At 42.3% G+C, this 19,069-nt stretch overlaps 1 protein-coding gene across 2 annotated transcripts in view; it reads left to right on the plus strand.

The window, feature by feature from the left end:
- Positions 1–19,069, plus strand: part of SYN3 (synapsin III) — a 179,259-nt gene that overhangs the window by 22,388 nt on the left and 137,802 nt on the right. The window contains exons 3-5 of one of the 2 annotated variants that reach the window (XM_010005779.1): positions 3,642–3,733; positions 8,606–8,608; positions 16,586–16,742. In XM_010005779.1, coding sequence (XP_010004081.1) covers positions 3,642–3,733; positions 8,606–8,608; positions 16,586–16,742 — 252 coding nt within the window. The remainder of the gene's footprint in view (positions 1–3,641; positions 3,734–8,605; positions 8,609–16,585; positions 16,743–19,069) is intronic. The other variant, XM_010005780.1, reaches the window with a different exon arrangement.

Below are 19,069 nucleotides of genomic sequence, written 5' to 3' on the forward strand. Positions count from 1 at the left end.
AAAAAAAAAAAAAAAAAAAAAAGGAAGAAAGAAGGGTACGTCTTCAAGAAGTAAGTCTTAAGAAATGGACAAAAAAATACAACTTTAAAACGTCAGGGGAGATATTTAAGTTAGACATTGGGAAACCTTTTCCCAGTTGTTAAGGCACAGAGTGCCTGAGGAGGTTCCTCATCTGTGGAAGATACAGGAGAGTTATGTAACATCTGTGCAGAATGGCAAAGGTAGAGCTCATCTGGCCTTAGGAAAGTGAAACAGACTATGTGATCTCTTGAAGTCCTTCCAACCCAATTTTCTGTTATTCTATGAAACATACTTAAAATCCACCTTGAGCATATGCTCCCAGGAAGCATTAAAAGGTATAGCTACCAACCCAGGCATTTCTAGTATCGCATGACTAAAATTTACAAAATTCTCTTTGTTTCATTATTAGCAAACAGAAACAGAAGCTCTAAAACAGCACACCAAAAAGATCTCCAGCACCTAGAGAACCCTGATGGGAGAAACTGAGCATACCTTAAGATTTAGTCCGAATGATCTGGAGAGGTTTCTAAACCTGAATACCTGAAACACGCATTTTTAACAGAACTATGCTTAAAAAATCTGTGGGCATCCTCCAAAATCTGGGCCGCACAGAGGTACAAAATATTTCTACTCCCACAGTCTGTATTATGTTATTCTTCAAGACAGATCGTGTCACGTTTGTCACACATGGTTCACTCTTGCTCTAAGTGTTTTTGCAGCCACTGGCACCATTGCAAAGTGAGTATAAAACACGATCAGGGTAATGTAATGCCTTCTTATATTCAATGAGTCCTAATGCAAATGACTCTGCAAGGCGACTGGGAGTTGGACTCTCCTGTTTTATGCATAGTTACCTGTCACTCTGTCTGCATGGGCTGCTTTCAAAGACCTCTTTGTCTGCAAGGTAAACTCAGGCTGGAGATGATCTCAGACTTGAAATCCCAGCCAAGGAAAGTCATCAGGCTACAAAACCCACAAAGTTAAAAATACAGGGAGCACTGGAAAATCAACAGGAAACAATTTCTGCTGACTGAAGTTTCTTCCAAACACCAGCTAGCAGTGGACTGTTGGATGGGTCAAAGCAGCAATGGTCCTTCATCTACTCTGCTAAAGCAGGAGCAATTGCCAGGAAAAGGTGAGGTTTGTCCCTCAGCCATGATTGCATATCTGGGTGTTTTGGGGGCAGGGTAGCACTCTGAGTTTGCAGAGTCCCCCAGATCCTCTCTCCATTCCCCACTATTTGCCTGGGTGCCCTGGACAATGGCTGCCAGAAGGGATTTCTCCCTTTCTTCTGGCTCTTGACATCAGCAGGCCTGAAATTGGTCCTGGCAGTTTGGTATGAAGTACTTACAAACTCAGGCCTGTTGGGATGTCAGGTGTCAACACAGCTTTGTTAGTTCTGACTGCTTTGAGCAATGCCTGTCATACCCACTTGGTTAGGTTGCAGCTGACAGCCATCAAATTAAGACTGCCCATTTTGACCCCCAGCAAATCAAAGTGTTAAGCTCTTCAGTACAAAACAATTATGGAAGAAAAGCAAAATAAATGTGAAAACACAGACTTAAAACTCTTCTTTCTTGCTCTGTCACATCAGAAGATGTGTCCTTCAGGTGCAGAGAAAGAAGATCCAGCTTAATAACACCCTGCTTTCAGAGTGGGACCTCTGAGGCATACACAAACATAGAGGTGGGGAAACCTTCCTTTCATGTCCACAGTCTACAGATTATCTCCAGCCCACATGTAAGCTAGCAAGCAGGCATGTGTGTCCCATCTATCTTGACCCACTGGAGAGCTAACTGATGGTACCCAGAGCATCTGCTCTTGCTGAGTTTGACCACAGTGGACTCCCCCTTCCCTACATCTACTGAGATTTTTTTAATGTATAAAATGCAGGTGCCTTTTAGAAGCACATATTTTGTTATCTCTGATCCAATATGATCACTAAAAAAAGCATGACTGTGCCCAAGGCAGCACTGTCCAATCTCATAAAAAAAGCCCAACCAATCACCTGAACAACTGCTATTCCCTCTGTGTGTCTGTGTCTGTGTGAAGTAGGATTTATTTCTTGGCAACAGGAATCTTCCCCGTTCTTTCTCTATAATTGGGAGTTACAGTGATGTAAGATCATGTAAGGGTGTTGCTTTGAAAAGTTTACACAGAGCCGCAGACATGAAATCTCATTACATCATCAGGTCACCAGTCCACGGTCATTGGTTTAAAATTATGTGGATTTTTAAAAAAGAAAGTTGGAAGTGATTTTTTTCATTTGTCATCTGGCCTCTGAGCCTTTTCAGGTGCGGTAGCTCTCCATTGGCAAGTTTTTTTCATGTGTTCATTAGGACAAAACATCCACTTTTTTAATATATATATATATATTTATTCCTGTATAAAAGTTGTTCCCGGCACTATATTTTGGTCCCAACTAGTAGGAGTATCAGAATAACATTAAATAGTACAAGGATCTCAATAAAATCACAGGAAATAGCAACAACATTTCAACACTCTGGCACTAGAGAGCCACTGGTTAGAAGGTAGTTTTATTTCTGCCCAGTCTCCATCACACTAATTCTGAAATAAATGCATGAACAGGAACGGGAAAAAAACTTTTGAAAGGGAGAAGACTAAATTTTCTCTCAAAAACTGAAACCTGATTATATAGACAGGCACTAATTTAATATGGCATAATGAAGTCACACGTTTGCATTGTGCTGGAAAGGGAGGACTGGCCTGCCACAATAATAGGCTATTCTAGCTTAAGGTCTACCCATTTGCTTGTGAAGAGGAGCCTAATGTGAGGGCTGCTCAGCTAGTTGTACCATCTTTCTCCCACTGACAGTGGCCTGAGACCATCGAGTCTCTCTGGCACTCTGGTCTGATCACACCTCTTGCCCAGTTAATCACTCTGGTTTGTGTCTTAGCCTTCACTGGCATCTTCTGCAGTCATAACCACCCCCATGCACACTGCCTTTTGCTCCTCTTAGCTTAAATATTCCTCAACAACATTTCTAGCCTTCTAAGTTGCATGTCTTTCAAAAGATAAAGTGCTTTAATAATGGAGCAGTGCTGTTAATAAGTTACCCAGCTTTGCTAACCCTTTAATAGTTAAAATCTTAATAAGTAAACTGCATCAGGTGGGTTTTTCTGCTTATCGCCTTCCTGCAGCATAATGAGGCTTTTTAGCTATTTAGGAAGGTTTAAATCTTTTGTATTATGTTTATAGTTGGCCAGTGGCACAACTACCAACTCAGACACAATTCTAGATGGATGTTTCCTAATGGAAACTTGGAATTTGAATTCAAATGATCTCTTATTATTATTATTCTTTCCTGTATGTGTTTTTCAGCTTGCTTGTTCTTAATTCCTTCAGTACTTATTATTGCATTAAGCCTAATCCTGTATGCTTGTACACCCCTAGTGTGGAAGCTGTAAATACCTCTGCAGTCTCTTCAGGGCAAATCAGCTGCAATTGGATCTCATTTTGCCTCAAGGGAAAAAAAAAAAATAAAAAATAAAGAAGGAAAGACACATTCAAGCCAAAGACAAATCTACGTCTGTGTTCATAAGTTTGTGACTCTGCTGTCCTTGAGTGACTAACCCTCTGTCCTTTTTTTCTGCTCCAGGCTGAGTTCTCCGAGCTGAACCTGGCTGCCTATGTCACAGGCGGCTGCATGGTGGACATGCAGGTGGTGAGGAATGGCACCAAGGTGGTAAGGTGAGGAGCACCAGCTTGTCTTGAAAATGGGGCTTTCTGGAGAAATGCTGGGGCAAGCAGGATGGCCTCAGGGTTTGACTGGGACCTGAGCTAAGGCAGCACAGTCCTGATGAGTTCAAGGCTTCCTGGAAGTGGTGAAAAGACTGTCCTGGCTCTGGTGGTTTTGTATCAGATCTCAGTTGCACATTACTCCATACAGATGTTGTTTCCAGCCCAGACCTTTCATGCAATCATAAGTGCCTCCTTTTCCGGTTCTTTTTAGCCTCAGGCCTCCCAGTAAAATGCATCTTCCTTTCCCTTGATTTTTCTCTCCTTCCGTGTCAACTGATCTTCATTGTAACAGCGGCTTGCGTTCATTCCCCTGCCTGTGTCAGGTCCTGATCCTGGTGGACTACCCTTGCAACAGACACAAAACCTTTCCTTGATCCTGATTGTCAAAGCCTAATTTGCTCCTGAAATGCCACCATTTTTTTGCCAGAGATGCCAAATGCCTTTCTCTGTGGTGAATCTCAGAGGTCTTACCATATCTCTTTTTGATGGGGCTTTCTGTCCCTAGTAGCATTACTTTACAATTGCAGTCATTGCAACCAGACTCTTTCCCTGAGCAATGCATCCCCAGTCTGGCACCCAGTTCACTTTCCAGAAGTGTTGCTTCCCTTCTTCCTGACACCAGAGTGCCTACAATTCAGAGTTAATGTTACACCCACTCTTACTGTTGCTATATAAAGAGCAGTGTAAGTTGTCACATTGGTGTAGGATGGTAAAAGGCCTCTGTTTACATAGCTCTGATACCTTTAACCCTTTTATTCCCAAGCCTACGTCTTTATGAGTTTCTGTCATTACAACTTCTAATTCTACATTTCATCTTCAATACAATACCTTTTCTTTGTTCTTGTTGAAATCGCATTGCTTTTCCCAAGCCATTTTTCTAGCCTCTCTACTTCTTTTTGTACACTACCTTCATGCACTTCAGTGTATACAGAGTCTCCAAATTTAATATTTTTCACACATTCAATCAATGCTTTTACCTCTTTGCTTCTAGTTCAGAAACAGAGATAGTCACATCATACAGCATGAAGGGATATTTTTGAAAGGGATTCTTAGAGCAGCTGAAAAATGGTGATTCTGAACATGCTGAACTCACTTTTATTCCTCAAGATGACATTTCCAGTCCAAACAGTGCAAAGCAACACTTGTCACTGTCAATTAGCTATGACTGTGGTCCATCAATTCATTTCAGATCTTGACAGCTCTAAGATCCACAAGTCTTCATTCATTCTCTGGTACAATTTCACGAGCTTCTGCTAAAAACTTTAAAGGTTGAGTCTGTTATATCCATTTGCTTTTTCTCACCACACAAATGTCTCTTTCCCACTGTAACAAAGTGTATGTCCCATGAACCAGCCACTGGAGCAACCATCAGACAGCACACCGTGCTAATGCACTCTTGTGTTCACTTGCTCACAACGCTGGAATGTTTCCCAAGAACAATTTCCTAGGTTGATGACATCTTCATTTTCCTTTCCATGCCTTTCCTCCCAAAGCCATTCATACATCTGGCAGAATGATCTTGAGCTATTAAACTAAAACTGAAGACAAAATTTATTTCACAAGAGTGTTGGAGGCACGATGTTCATGTTTTTGCTTGCAGTAAATATACAGGTATAGTAGCTAGCCTTTTGCATGGCAATAGCTAGCTAGCTAGCTAGAGAGAGAGAGAGAGAAAGATAGAGAGATAGAGAGATGGAGGGATAGAGAGATGGAGGGATAGATAGATAGATAGATAGATAGATAGATAGATAGATAGATGGAGGGATAGGGATAGGGATAGGGATAGGGATAGGGATAGGGATAAGGGTAGGGGTAGGGGTAGGAGTAGGGGTAGGGGTAGGGGTAGGGGTAGGGGTAGGGGTAGGGATAGGGATAGATACAGATATATGAAAATGCATGTTTTTATGAATGGCATTAGTTCCAATTTTTTTGTTTTCGCCTATGCATGTTTAATAACACTGCATTTGTGTGATGGGAGGTGGATTTGGCCAACCCATATGTGTCTGTAGACCTGGTTTAGATGGCATGTGTTGTCCTTGGTTTGTTACAGGCCTTACAAGCACTAGCCATTTGTTCAGAGCCTTTGCTTATGAGCTCCTGCCCTGCCCAGCACAATGAGTTTAAGAGCTCAGGCCAGCCAGTTTTCACAGACACTTCAACTGATGCTTTAGAAGTTACAGAAATAAAAACAGTTATTCAGTTGAGAAGGTGAATTACAGAGCATAGTAGAGGTAGAGGTAGAGGTCCCCTAGCCCATCCATACGGGTGCAGCTTGCTTTCCACTCGCCCCATGTCACCCGTCCTGCCCACAGCCATGTCCTCATTGGCCACAGACCAGGGTGCCCAGCCACAGGGAGAGACCACATGGAACACCCTCTGCTCATATGTGTGCCCCAACCCTGTCAATGATGGCATCTTTTTTTCCATCACCTATTAGGCCTCAGTAAATTTTTAAGCAAAATATTCAGTCATAAGTCAAAATGCTTCTAGATTATGAGATACAATATTCATCATGAGTTTGAATAGCCAGAGTCCTTGGAAATCCCACTGACAAGTAATAGGAAGTGAAGTAAATATGGCAGCATCTTGCTAACAGACACATTTGGGATACCCCCTGCAGGAGCCCTGCCTTCTTCACCCTTCTCTTAAAGCAAAGGCAACAGAGCATGGCAGTTTAGTCAAAAGACAGTGAATACACTACAGAACAATAAATTTTAAATCAATGACATAATAAATATTTCTAACAACAGCAATTATAATTGTAACAACAACAACAATAATAAAGTAACCACTAGTCCATTCTCTTCAGTTTGAAATTATGTTAACTGATAAAGTATCTAGCAATCTATTAGCCTATTCAATTCTGTTATTTTGCTGCAGGTCTCCTAGTCCTTTCTTTAAAATGAGGAAATCCTATTGCATGTTTAAATGAAAGCTCTTTCTTTGTCTGATTCCTTCATCCTTTCTAATATCTTGGAGCTAAGGCATTCTTTTTGACCCTCTGTCAACTGATTTGAACTGTAGCAGGAAAGAATTGCTGTTCTTTTACCTGGAACACAAATCCGCTAGTAAGAAGATATAACAGTCCTTGAATTCCTACACTTACCATTTGGCTCAGACAAATGTAAAAATAAAGCAATATTATTTTTTTTTTAATGGAGTTTTAGAAGCATTATTTGTTGATTACGAAGAGCAGGGAACTGGAATTATACAGATCTTCATGACTACTACCCCACGTATCTTGAATCAAGCTACAAGTAAGTTAGTAAACAGAAATTAAGGCAGGCATTACATTGCTTGCCTGATGTTTAAAACAGGTGTGGTTCATAGAATTCAATTTTACAGTAACAACATTCTGGGTCTCCACCTCTTCTTTTTTTTAGTTACTAAGGTTGCACATCTGTAGAATAGGGTGAAGGATTTGATAGTCTCAGTGAAACATGCTACTGGGAGAGACACTATAATCTAACAAATCTGAAAAACTGCTCCACCAGCCTAGTCAGCACATATTTATTTTTTTTTAGAGTTAGAAGAAGAAAAGCTGGCTGTGGAGTATCTCATGCAGTGTCTAGCAAGCATTTTCTTATTTCAGTGCCCCGTAACAGAGGGGGGGATGAGCTGGGCACTGGAGCAGCATCGTGCTCAGCCAAGGCTGGTGAGGGGGAATCTCCCACGTGTTGGTCCTTGTCATGCCAGCACCTCTTTGAATACAATTAACACCAAAGTTCCTTTGGTGATGTTAAATATGGGAAGCAGGAGGTAGCACTTATTCATCCCCAAGGATCCCTCACCAGCTTAGACATAGCAGCCCTTTCAACAGAGAAAAGATGTCACTTCTGGGTGCAATGGCTGGGCTGCAAAGCAATGTGAAAAAAACAAACAAACAAAAAAAACAAACCCCACAACAAAACAAGTGTAGGCTGATGCTTTCTTTTAAAACACTTGGGTGGATGCTTCATCTTCCTTCCAGAGCATCCACAGCTTCCTTTTACACAGGTCTAAACACACACACACACACAGAGTGAACTGTCTGGAGTCTAATTTACCTTAGAAATCTCTTGGACTGTGTCACCTTTGCCAGGGTTAGATGTAAGGAATGGGATTTTCATTTTCACTTGTCTTCATTTCTCTGAAGGGCCCTTCATACCAATGTTTCCACAGTGCAAAGAAACCATAAATGCTGGCACTGCACCCACTCTGAGATGCATTTATGCTTTCAGGATATTATAAAAGTGTCTTAGTATAAATGAGAATTTGGGCTGTCTCTGCTTCTGACAACACTTGGACTCCTAAATGGTGATCTCAGCCTCTGCATTAGATTAAATGCAGCCCTGTGTCTGCCTTTTGGGCTTTATAAGCCTTCAGCTATTAATTCCAGTAGATGTGGGAATAAGGCAGGAGTATGTTGAAAACCTGGACAGCTTTCTTACATGGGGAATACTAATGACTTTAGGAGCATTGCAGACTTTTAAGGGCATAAATTAATCATGCACCAGACTACTCTCATCTCCTGTCTCCCTGTGGAGCTGGCTTTTTTGCCACTGGAGCTGATCACCTGGTGCAAAAACCACATTCTGGTGTGTCTGCATGGGAACTACCACAGTGGTGACCATACCTCTTACAGTGTGGTCTGCAGACTCCCTGTAATACCACAGCACAGACAACACACGATGTACCAAGAGATGCACGAATGTCCATAGCGGACTAGTCATTCAGAAGAGTTGGTGGCTTCTTGCAGTTCTTCTACAGGGACAGTATCCAGGGAAGTCACAGGAACCACTGTTATCCCTGGACACACACGTGGGACATACTAGTAGGCAGTAGGTCACTTCCCAGCTTCTTGTCTTTGAGGAAGCTTGTGTCAAAGAGGAACTCTAGACTCTGTCTAGTCCGTCTTTTATAATTTAACTCTTGATCTAATGGGGGTCTTTTTTAGAATATCTGTCCTGGTTTGAGCCAGGATGAAGCCAATTTTTCTTTTTACTGATTTTTTTTTTTCCTTCAGTGAGCTTTCTTGTAACTAGCAACAGTGTGCTCTGCTAGGCTGATAAGACAGTGGAATGTTTTTCTAACTATCTTTTTCCTTTTTTTTTTTTTTTTTTTTTGGTTGCTTCCAAACCAACATTCTGAAAATTTCTATAAGTATGCAGATGGGAGAAAAAAGAAAATGTGAGAAACTGACTGGAATAGTTTAGGTTTCTAGAAGCCAGATGGAAAAACATGTTAAGCACACAGTTCTCCCAAAATTCACAGAATGTGCTACACAGTATAGTACAATATGTGCTATATATTTATCACTGAGCAACATTTGGGCAATATTTTCGTAAGGATGGCATGGCAAGCTGTAAAGGTAATGAAGAAGTGTGTGGAAAAACATGTAAGTTTTTGAAAGTGCACTTTAGGCAAAATACCAATGTGCCAAATTACCGCTCTCTTTACTTAAATGCTCTGCAGAGACAATGGGCTGGGAGAAGATGTCAAATAGTGTGGAGCCTGGCAAGCTGCAGTAACTCATGAAGCAATTTAACACCTTCAATAAACCTTTACAAACCAAGAAATTATTGGGGGACAGGGGGATTGGAGGATGATTTCCCATTGTCTGATATCTTCCTCCTCTTCAACTGCCTGTTCCTGTCCTCTTTTCTTTTTTTTTTGTTTTTGGTTTGGTTTGGTTTAGTTTGGTTTTGAGCAGAAGTTAAAAAAGAGAAGTTAAGATGTTCTTATTTATATATATGTTCTCATGTGCTTCCACCTCAGCTCCTGCTGCTAAACAGCTGCTTGGAGGCCTGTTTCTCCCTTCAGGGTTTACTGATCTCCCAGATGAATAATGTCCCCCTTCACCTCCCCAGCAGCTGGCGCCCAGCCAATGTGCAGGCAGGATGCTGACAGTTTTTGGGAAAACATTTGGCATGCAGGCAGCTGCCAGAAAGTCAAAGTCACTCTGAGCAGACCAGGGTGGGGAGCATCTCTGAGACTAAACTACTCTCTGGCCCTTTGTGCATTTACAGTAATTCTTTCCAGTGAGAAATGGGCTGCCAGAGCCTACAGCACTCATTAATTAGTTAATCCTGGGCTGAATGCAAGAATGATTAAAGACTGTTGTAGATTATTTCAGTCCTGAACAGCTTTCTTTTTTCTTTTTCTTTTTCTTTTTTTTTTTTTTTTTTTTTTTTTCCCAATTCTGCCTTCATTTGTTTCCTCTCTACATAGGTTTTTACTAAGGCTTTTTTGAGGAAATGGGAAACAGAGAGTGAAGGGCCAGATCCTGTTGCACTTGCACTATGTTGGTCAAGGGGGATCTTCATTAATGACCTGATATTGGGTCAGAATGGAACCTCAGCAAGCTTGTGGGTGGCAACAATTTGGAGGGTGGGGAGTGATAAATCTGCCAGAGGGCAGAGCTGCCATACAGAAGGACCTCAACAACTGGCAAAATGGGCCAAAACAAACCTCATGGAGTTCAATGAGGACAACCACCAAGTGTTGCAGTGGGGAGGAATAACCCCAGTATTGCTGGGGGGCAGATGGAGAGAAAACAGCTCTGCACAGAAGGACTTGGTGGTCCTGTGTGCTCTTGTGTGGAAGAAGCCCAATGGCTCACTGAGTGCTATTATCAGCGTGTAGTTGGCAAGACACTATTCACATCTGGAGTACTGCTTGAGCTCCCCAGTACAAAAAAGACATAGACAAACTGGAAAAGGTTGAGTGAAAAGGCACCAAGCTCACTGAACTGGACCAAAGACATCCAAAGAGAGACTGAGAGAGGACTTTGTTAAGCCAGTAAGAACAGGCTGAGGGAGATCCACCTGCAGCCATCAGGCAACTAAGAAGAGGGTGTAGAGAAAATGAAGCCAGACTCTTGAAGGTTGTGAAAGGAAAAGAAACAACAGCACAAGTTGCAGCAGGTGAAATTCCAATTAGATACAAATTTTTTAAACAGTTTCCACAGTGAGGGTGGTCAAATAGTGGAACAAGTGATGAGAGAGGCATGGGGATATTAATCTTTGGGAATATTCAACATTTGGCTGGATAAGAACTTGATCAACCAAAAGTCACTTCAAAGTTAGCCCTGCAATGAGCAGTGTGTTGTGACAGGTAATCTCCAGAGATGCCCACTGACCTAAATTACTCAATGGTGTTATTCTGTGATGTTGGAAATGATTCAGATCACTTTCTGTAAAAGCTTTGGGTCACAGGCATTTTGAAGGCAAGCTGCTGGTGACCAATGTGGTTCTTACTACTTTGAGACATTGGCCAGGTCCACATGCTTTTCCTTGTCAAGGCTGATTAGTTTACAAGTAAAATATACAGCAGACACAGTACAGTTTGGAGAATGTGTAATACTATTTTCATGGCTCCTTGACCATGGGTCTGTTACTGAAAAGTAAATCAGAGCATCATCCAGGGTGTCCTCATCTGCATACAGTGGTACTGGTCCTACTGCAACCATGATTCCTGGTTTCAGCACCTATTAACACCCAAGTAAAGCACAAAAAGAGCTTGTTCCTATTTGTAAATGCCCTCTTCTATTAGCTCTCAGACACTTAAGGCACTGCCTAGCAGGAAGGGTTATTAAACTTCTCAGATAGCTGCAGCCACTTATGGCTTTGACTTGTGCCTCAGAAGCTTGCCTGAAGGCTCCATTAATTGTCAGTAGTACAAAGCTTGTTGTATCATATTGCTTAATTATGCACCTTTCTTCCTCTCTGTGTCATGCCAAGCAGATAAGAAAGCTCTGGAAGAAAACTCAGTCAAAATGTGTTGATCACTAAGAAGTGTGAGAAAACTGAGTAAAGTCTCCATGAATAATGAAAGGTAGAAAGAACCCAAAGTGAGGGTGTGCTTCTTCAGTGTCCAGGAAAGATCTTTCTTTATTGATGTGAAGAGCAAAGTGTCTTGTAAGACTGACACTCTTTTAAAAAGAGAGGAGGAGAGGCCATCCTTCTCCCACAGCACAGGCAAAAAGCTCTCTAGACCCATCAAGGTGCTGAAGTGTAGAGCTGGTCTACCCTTTGGCTGCAGGAGATTCTTCACAGTGAGAGGTGGAAGGGGTCATTAAAAGGTATTTTGACAACAAAATCTATTCTTGTGTGTTCTTTCTTCATGCTCATGAAACTCTTGATGCTTCAGTGAGAAAAGGTAAAGGACCAGGAAGCAAACCAGTTATGTCAAGATGAAGAAATAAGAAATAGGAAATGTCTTTAAGGCATGACTTCCCCCAGCAGAATTAATTGTCATTGTATTCTCTATCACATTCACAGTGGTTGGAGACCTGCTTTCTGCAGAGAAATGTTATCAGTGATCTTTTCAGAGCTGATTCTCTTCTCATAATTAGAGAAGTTAGACACAGAACACCAGAATAGCTACTGCTGCTTGTGAAATGTTTAACTTCCATATGTACCATGATAAATCTCTTAAGTAATTTTGTATTCCCTCATTTCAAGCAAAACTATTTCTAGGACAGATAATGCTGTCACACATTTAAGGGTAAATTGGTCCAATTTAAGAAACCTTTATATTCTGCAGTCAAACCTCTTCCTATGAGGTATTTTGGATCCAGGCTTTACACTAAAATTTGTGTCTAAAGCATTGTTTTACCACTAAGAAAGAAAGAGACTGCTAAAATTCACTGGAACAAGTTGAAAAAGAGGTAATTAAATGCAAATAAACCTCCTCCACCACATTATCAGAGTCCAGGCTCAGGACTGGCAGCACTAGCAACTTCCTAGCCAGAGACTCACAATCACCCAGGGCTGATTTACCCTGGTAATTACTGGCCAATCTCAATTGCCAGAAGGAGAGGTGGGCTGAGCAGCCACCATGTGCCTTGTCTAGCACCTGGGCTAAGGAGGCAACTACTGGAAAGTGAGAAAGAGCCACAGGGATCTGTGAGAGGCTGCTTTGCTCTGGGGGTGGGTGTTTCAGTCATGCACCAGCCAGAACCCTGAAGGGCTCATGCTGCCTATGTCAGAGGCCAACACCTCTGGCAAGATGGGCTGAAAGGGAAACACCTTTCCATTCCAGAGGAAAATGAAATCTCACCAGCTATTACAATCTGAAAAGGAAATTTTCCAGTCTCCTGGATTATATTAAAACAAACAAACAAACAAACAAACAAAAAAAGCACAAAACAAAACAAATTATTATTGTATCTCTGCACCACTCTGGGAACATGTTAAGTGCATTTTAGTGGCCTTTTTCTTGCCAAGAAATGCTAGGAGCCAAACTGTAAATGAGAACTGAGATCCTGGGGTCTGAGAAAGGGCTTCTGTAAAAGGGCTGTGGCCAAAGATGGACTCCAGCTTTCTCCTGGAAGCTTCATCCATCTGGCTGTCATGCTAAGGCAGATTCACACCTTCAGGTAGTTGTCTGCCACACAGCCCAGGAAGGGCACAGCACCAATACACAGAGCACAGCTTACTAGAGACGTGTTTTAAATCCATTATTTATTTTAGAATCATAGAATCATTTTGGTTTGAAAAGACTTTCAAGATCATCAAGTTCAACCATTAACCTAGCACTGGCAAGTCCACCAAGCTTGTGTGCCAAGTACATCAGGCAAGTTCTACTCACTTATCCCACCTCCCTGTCCATAAGATGTTTGAATGGTCTCTCTTGCATTTTTTTCTGTGATCAAACCCATCCCCATGACATATCTTTAGCAAGGGTCTAGATGCAGTTTTATCCAAGGCAGCTTGGGGTCATGTATAGAGTTCAATGAGGAGAAGTGTAAGGTCTTGCACCTGGGAACACATAACCCAGGAATGCAGTTCAGACTGCCGAGAAATGTGGTAGAGTCCTCCACATCAGGCAGTTGTAAGTCTCAACTTGGTGGGGTGCTGAGCCATCTCATATAAACGATAGCTGTACCTAGAAAGGTTGGACCAGATGATCGTTGAGGTTCTTTCCAACCTGGCATTCTATGGTTCTGTGGTTCTATGAAGTGCTGATTGGAAAGATCTAGTGAAGAGGGTGGGTACTTGCTCCTGCCATTGCTCTCCTGGTCCTGCCGGATTTGTGTGCTGAGGTCATCAGCACAGCAGGGACTACTGAGTTTGGCTCACCCAAAGGTTTTGGCAACAGTGTTCCAAAGGTGGAACTTCTGCCTAACCCGTCTGTCTGCCAGGGATTTCAATTCAGGTTCTTTCATGGGAGATGTGATTGGGTTGGTTTAAAATAATGAAGAAAACTATTATATTACTGGCTGTTCCAAATCCAAAGCTCACTATGTTAGCAGAAGACTTACAGTCTGAGAACAAGCAGTTGCTTGCACAAGTAATTTTCTACCAAAAAAAGTAACTTTCCTCATGTGAATAAATTAAGCTCTTTTCTCCCCAATTCCCTGTGACCCCCAGCTACTCAGTTTTCATACCACCACACCTACTATGATTATTCATTTTCCTTTCGCTATCCTTCCTAGCCCCTGGCCTCACATTCTGCCACTGGTCTCTGTTTCTCTGTTACAAATGCCTCACGGACTCTGGGGCTCTCCAGCTGATGTTTATTCGCAGCTAGTCCCAGGCCCTGCACTCCTCTGCCCTGTTCTCAGTATCCATGGGAACATCCTCATTGTCCCTTGGTTCAAAACAGGGATTCAGTGTCCACCTTCACTTTAAAGATTCACTCCTCATCTGCTGCATGAGAGAGAGAGAGTGCTCTGCCTTCTTGCACAATGCAGAGTTTGAGAATAAGCTTTTCCATGTTAATTCTGTATTCTTATGTCCATCTTCTCAGTTGAAATCCTCTGCCTTTGCCAGCATCTGAAAAGACAAGAGTTGTTTTTCTAAACTTTTGGCTGGCAGAAGCAAAGCCGCTGAAGGCACTTTCCCAGCCGTTGTGTGTTCTCCCCCCTGAACCTCTTCCCAGCTGGCCATGCTCATTCTCATGCTTCCTCCTCACCACATCCCCTCCCTGGAGTGTTGGGGGAGATGTTCAAGGGCAGATGCTGCTGCTTCCTCTGGAGAGACCAGAGCAAAGGTCTGTACCATCACTGAGGAGCTCCAGTAGGTACTGCTCCCTAACTCAAGACTGGGGAAAGACCTGAGCCATAATAGGGACCATTTTCTCCTTCTTGTGCTCTGAAAGCTGAATGAAGAAAGGACATGCCTGAAGTTCCTGCCCCTCCAGGCACCAACAAATGTTTATTAATTCAGCACTTACATCAATTCCTGGTCCTAGGGAGCTGATTAATCTTTCCTGAGGACCTGTGCCTGCCTCTGGGGTACTGTCTACATGGCAAGTCCAGCAGAATGGAACAGCTCAAGCTTTCCAAGATTTGTATTCACTTGCTGTTTCCCAGCAGGGGTTCACTGCTTGCCTCACCTCCATTGATACCGGGAGGTCCATAAATCAGCTGCACAGTGATAGCGCAGCCCTGCCCATGCTCATTATGTATCTTGTTGCTTGAGAAAAGCACCAGGTTTGGTGCCAAGTACATTAAGGAATATGCCTGGGTTTAAAAATACTCCATGGGAGGGAATCACAACATTTCCAAAGCTTGGCCTCTTGCATCACAAAAGCAGAGCGTGCTCCCTGCCATGTCTCAGGCGATAACAAAAGCCCAAGGCCAACAAACAAAATTAACAGCTTCAAAACAACAAAGCTTTGCAGGGTTTTGTAAACAGTGTTTTTTGCCACAGTCTGGCCCAGAGTCACCATCTCGGATTTCCCTGCCAGAATGATGGAAATATAAATAGGGGCTATAAACCCAAAGTATTTCCAGCTTATACATCCGAAGGATAGAAATTATAGTCTCTTAGCAAGGAAAATGTTCGAGGGTAGTGAGGTAATGGGACCTGGTTACAGAGCTCATTTCTCTGAAAAAACTTTAATACAGCATGGAAATTTTTCCAATGTCCTTGATGCAACCTCTATTAAACTATAAAATATTCCCCTATTTCTGTGGAAAAGCCCCTTCCATGCCTTTGAGAATGAACTGCTGAGCTCCATTTTGGAAGCAGTTTCTTTCCGGCTGCCATTTCCAGAAGTTTCTGAAGGGCTCTGAAGACAGAGCATCAACAAGGACTGAGATACAATTGTTTGAAAGATAATCTGTTGCCTCTTGGTTTACCTAGAAAGGCCTCACTTTTCTGTGCATTTTCTGAGAGCTGCTGTTGTTGAACTAGAGGATTCCTGGCTCCAGTCTTGCTAAATAATATTCTGGAAGTCCACGCCACGAGCCACAGGACTGGATGAGGGGCTCTGCTCATTTGATTAATTACATTACCATGCCTGCCCTTTTACTTGTTGACTCAGGGTCATAAGAGCCTTGGGATGTGCTGCGTATGTAGTAAACTGATTAAAGGGGAATGTGTGTCAGTGCATGGATTTGCATGATAGCTTTTTGAAATCCCTCATGATCTTCCCACCCACTGGGCATCGCTTCAATATCCAGTTCAATCATCAGGAAACAAACTTGCTCGCTCATCTGCGTCGCACATTGCAATGAGCTTGCCAAATATGGCCAAGCTTTTAGAAAGAAAAGAGAATCCCCCCACCAGCAAATTTATGACCCTTGGCTCTGCTCACAGCTTGTTCCTGTGCATGCCTGAGTGACATGGAAACTGCAGCAAATCTCTTTGGCCTGTTCCTACACTCTCACACTCGCAGCTGTGTTAGATGTTTCCTTTTTTTATTGACTAAGGTTTTTTTTGGTTGGTTTGTTACCTTCTAATGCAAGCAAACCATGACGAGAGGCACAAAGAAGAGCAACACAGGTTAATGAAAAGGGGAAACAGGGAGAGACTAGACGTGTTGCTGAGAGCTTGGAAGTAAAACATTGCTCTCCTCATCTGTTTCCAGGTCCTTCAAGCCTGACTTTGTCCTGATCCGGCAGCACGCCTACAGCATGGCGCTGGGAGAGGATTTCCGTAGCCTCATCATTGGCCTCCAGTATGGTGGCATCCACACGGTCAACTCCCTCTACTCCATCTACAACTTCTGCAGCAAGCCCTGGGTGGTAAGTGACAATCAAGCTCTACTGCATGCCAACACTGCAAAGTAGATGCCCGGTACCAATACAGCACCAAACTCAGCCTGTTTCGTAGGCATTTGTCTCTTTAGAATAAAACCACCATCTAAACAACCTTAGGAATCCAGCTGGGAATTCTTTGGGGAAAAAAAACTACCAGCATTGATCCTTTAACAGCCTTTAGTAATACCAAAGTCTTATTTCCTCACCTTCAGGACGTTCAGGACTTCAGGACATTTCACCTGTCTCAGACTCCGATGTGTCACAAGCAGCCAACAGCAAGATGTAGATTTCTTGTAAGGCAGTGCAGGTGAATAGTAATAGATTAATAACTGCGGATCACTAGTAGCAGGTCACTGTCCTGATAAAACATGGTAAAACTACCTTAGGAGAAACACAAACACTCACTGTTTTAGAAGGTATCTGAACGGAGTTATTTCTAGCACCTTTTATTAGATGTACACAGGTGCCCCAGCCTAAGACTAAGATTACCTCTTTTTTGCAGAAATGCAGGCTGGATTTGTCTTCTGTTGTCTTCTCTTTCCACTTTTTCTCTGTTGCACTTTGTTGTGAGGAAATTAGCTTAAAAGAAAGGCAAGAGAGGTAAATATATTATTTCTTCAACTAGTACGTATAGTAAAAAAGGGAATATAGAATGACAAAGACCTTGGAATAAAGCAGAAGAAAAGGGGAAAACATGCAGAGTTTTTCAACGGTTTCAGAGAAAATACAAGATTATCATAAAGTCTTGGTTTATTTGGTCTGACAGACTGTACCTTGGAAAAACCTTGGGCTGAGTCAGCTCCTGGGGAGAACAGAACAATGTTTCGATATTTTGCACTGGGATCCCTCTTCAACTGTTCTTTAAATTTTGTCAAGTTCACCTAGAAATCTCATAAAGCCATAAAAAAAATATCATTGGCTTGTCTCAGCCCCAGATCAAAGTTTGCAATAACTTCCCAGACTTCTTTTGTGACCAGCTCTAAGTCAGCAAGAACTGCAGGAGCAAGAGAGCCTGAAGAGTAAGGCTGGCCATCATGAGCCACGGGAGCAAGGCCAACCATATTAGCACCTGCAGGGTGAAGTCAGATGCTGACATCATTTTGGAGTCCACAGCTGGGTCTTCCAAACAGTTTTATCCTGAAGTGCCCTCCCTGATCACTGATGCTCCCAGAATGGAAACTTCCCTCTAGCATTCTAGGTCTGAAAGGGGGAACTACAAGCTGTATGGATGTGACAAGGAGATGGGACTTTTCAATATGCCCTTCATGGAAAACTTTTAAATACATTTTTAGGAATTCCTCTTATCTTTGCACAAATATTGCTTGGAATGTGATGTAATATTTATATCAAATGGTAACTATCTTCCTTATTACCTAATTAAGATTGTTTGTTTGTTTGTTTAGCTTTTTTTGGTTTGTTTTTTCTTCCATTGGATTAAATAGCCCATTAGTCTTCAGTGTGTTAATTGGTTTCCTGAATCCCAGTGATGTCTGTAATGACTCAGGCTTTTATTTCCATGACTACGCAGTGTTGGATTTAACTCACTCCTTATCAAAAAGGTATCAGTGTTACAGACATGGTCTTCTCAATTTTCACCCCTTAATGACATCTGTAGGTTTTGTCGAGACCAAAACCAGAATCCTGTGTTGTCCAAAAATGCTCCAGTGCAGTTATGAGTCGTGTGAAAAAAACTCACTTTTCCATCAGTGGTGGATGATGCTCATTTGGCCTCAGTCCCCATCTGAATGACAAAGGTTGCTGGGAGGGGAAATGGGAGGGAGAGATGCATCAAGTACCAGGCTCAGTACAACATCCTTTGCATTGTTTCCTACAGTTGATGTTACATGCACGAGCATGTTGACCCCAGTGACCAGATAAAAACCCTCTGCATTTACACTGGCTTTTGTTGAGGAAGACATTCATGTGGTCCAGTTCATTTGATTTTGAGGTTGAGACAGTCAGGGTTTAGTTGTTATTTTTCAACTCATGGCTTATATTCATGATGGTGTACATGGCCGTAAAGATGAACAGGCCTATTTTTAGGAAACTGAAATAAACAAAAAAACCACATTCAGCACATGGAAAAAATAAAGAAAAAAATAATAATAAAAAATAATTTAAAAAGCAGAGCTGGCAAGGCAGTGTGGGAGAAATTGGCTCTGCCAGTAATTTGGATCTATCTATTCAGGGACCAGTTGTGCCATGCTTTCCTCACAGGGAATACAGCTGGCTCAGGCAACCTTCCCAGAGGAGTCAGGGAAACCACTTGTAAACACTTAAAACAGGTTTAGCAAAAATGTCTCCTTTCCCTA

This window comes from Chaetura pelagica, unplaced genomic scaffold (assembly GCF_000747805.2).
Source record: "Chaetura pelagica isolate M959 unplaced genomic scaffold, ChaPel_1.0 scaffold79, whole genome shotgun sequence".
Taxonomy (NCBI): Eukaryota; Metazoa; Chordata; class Aves; order Apodiformes; family Apodidae; genus Chaetura; species Chaetura pelagica.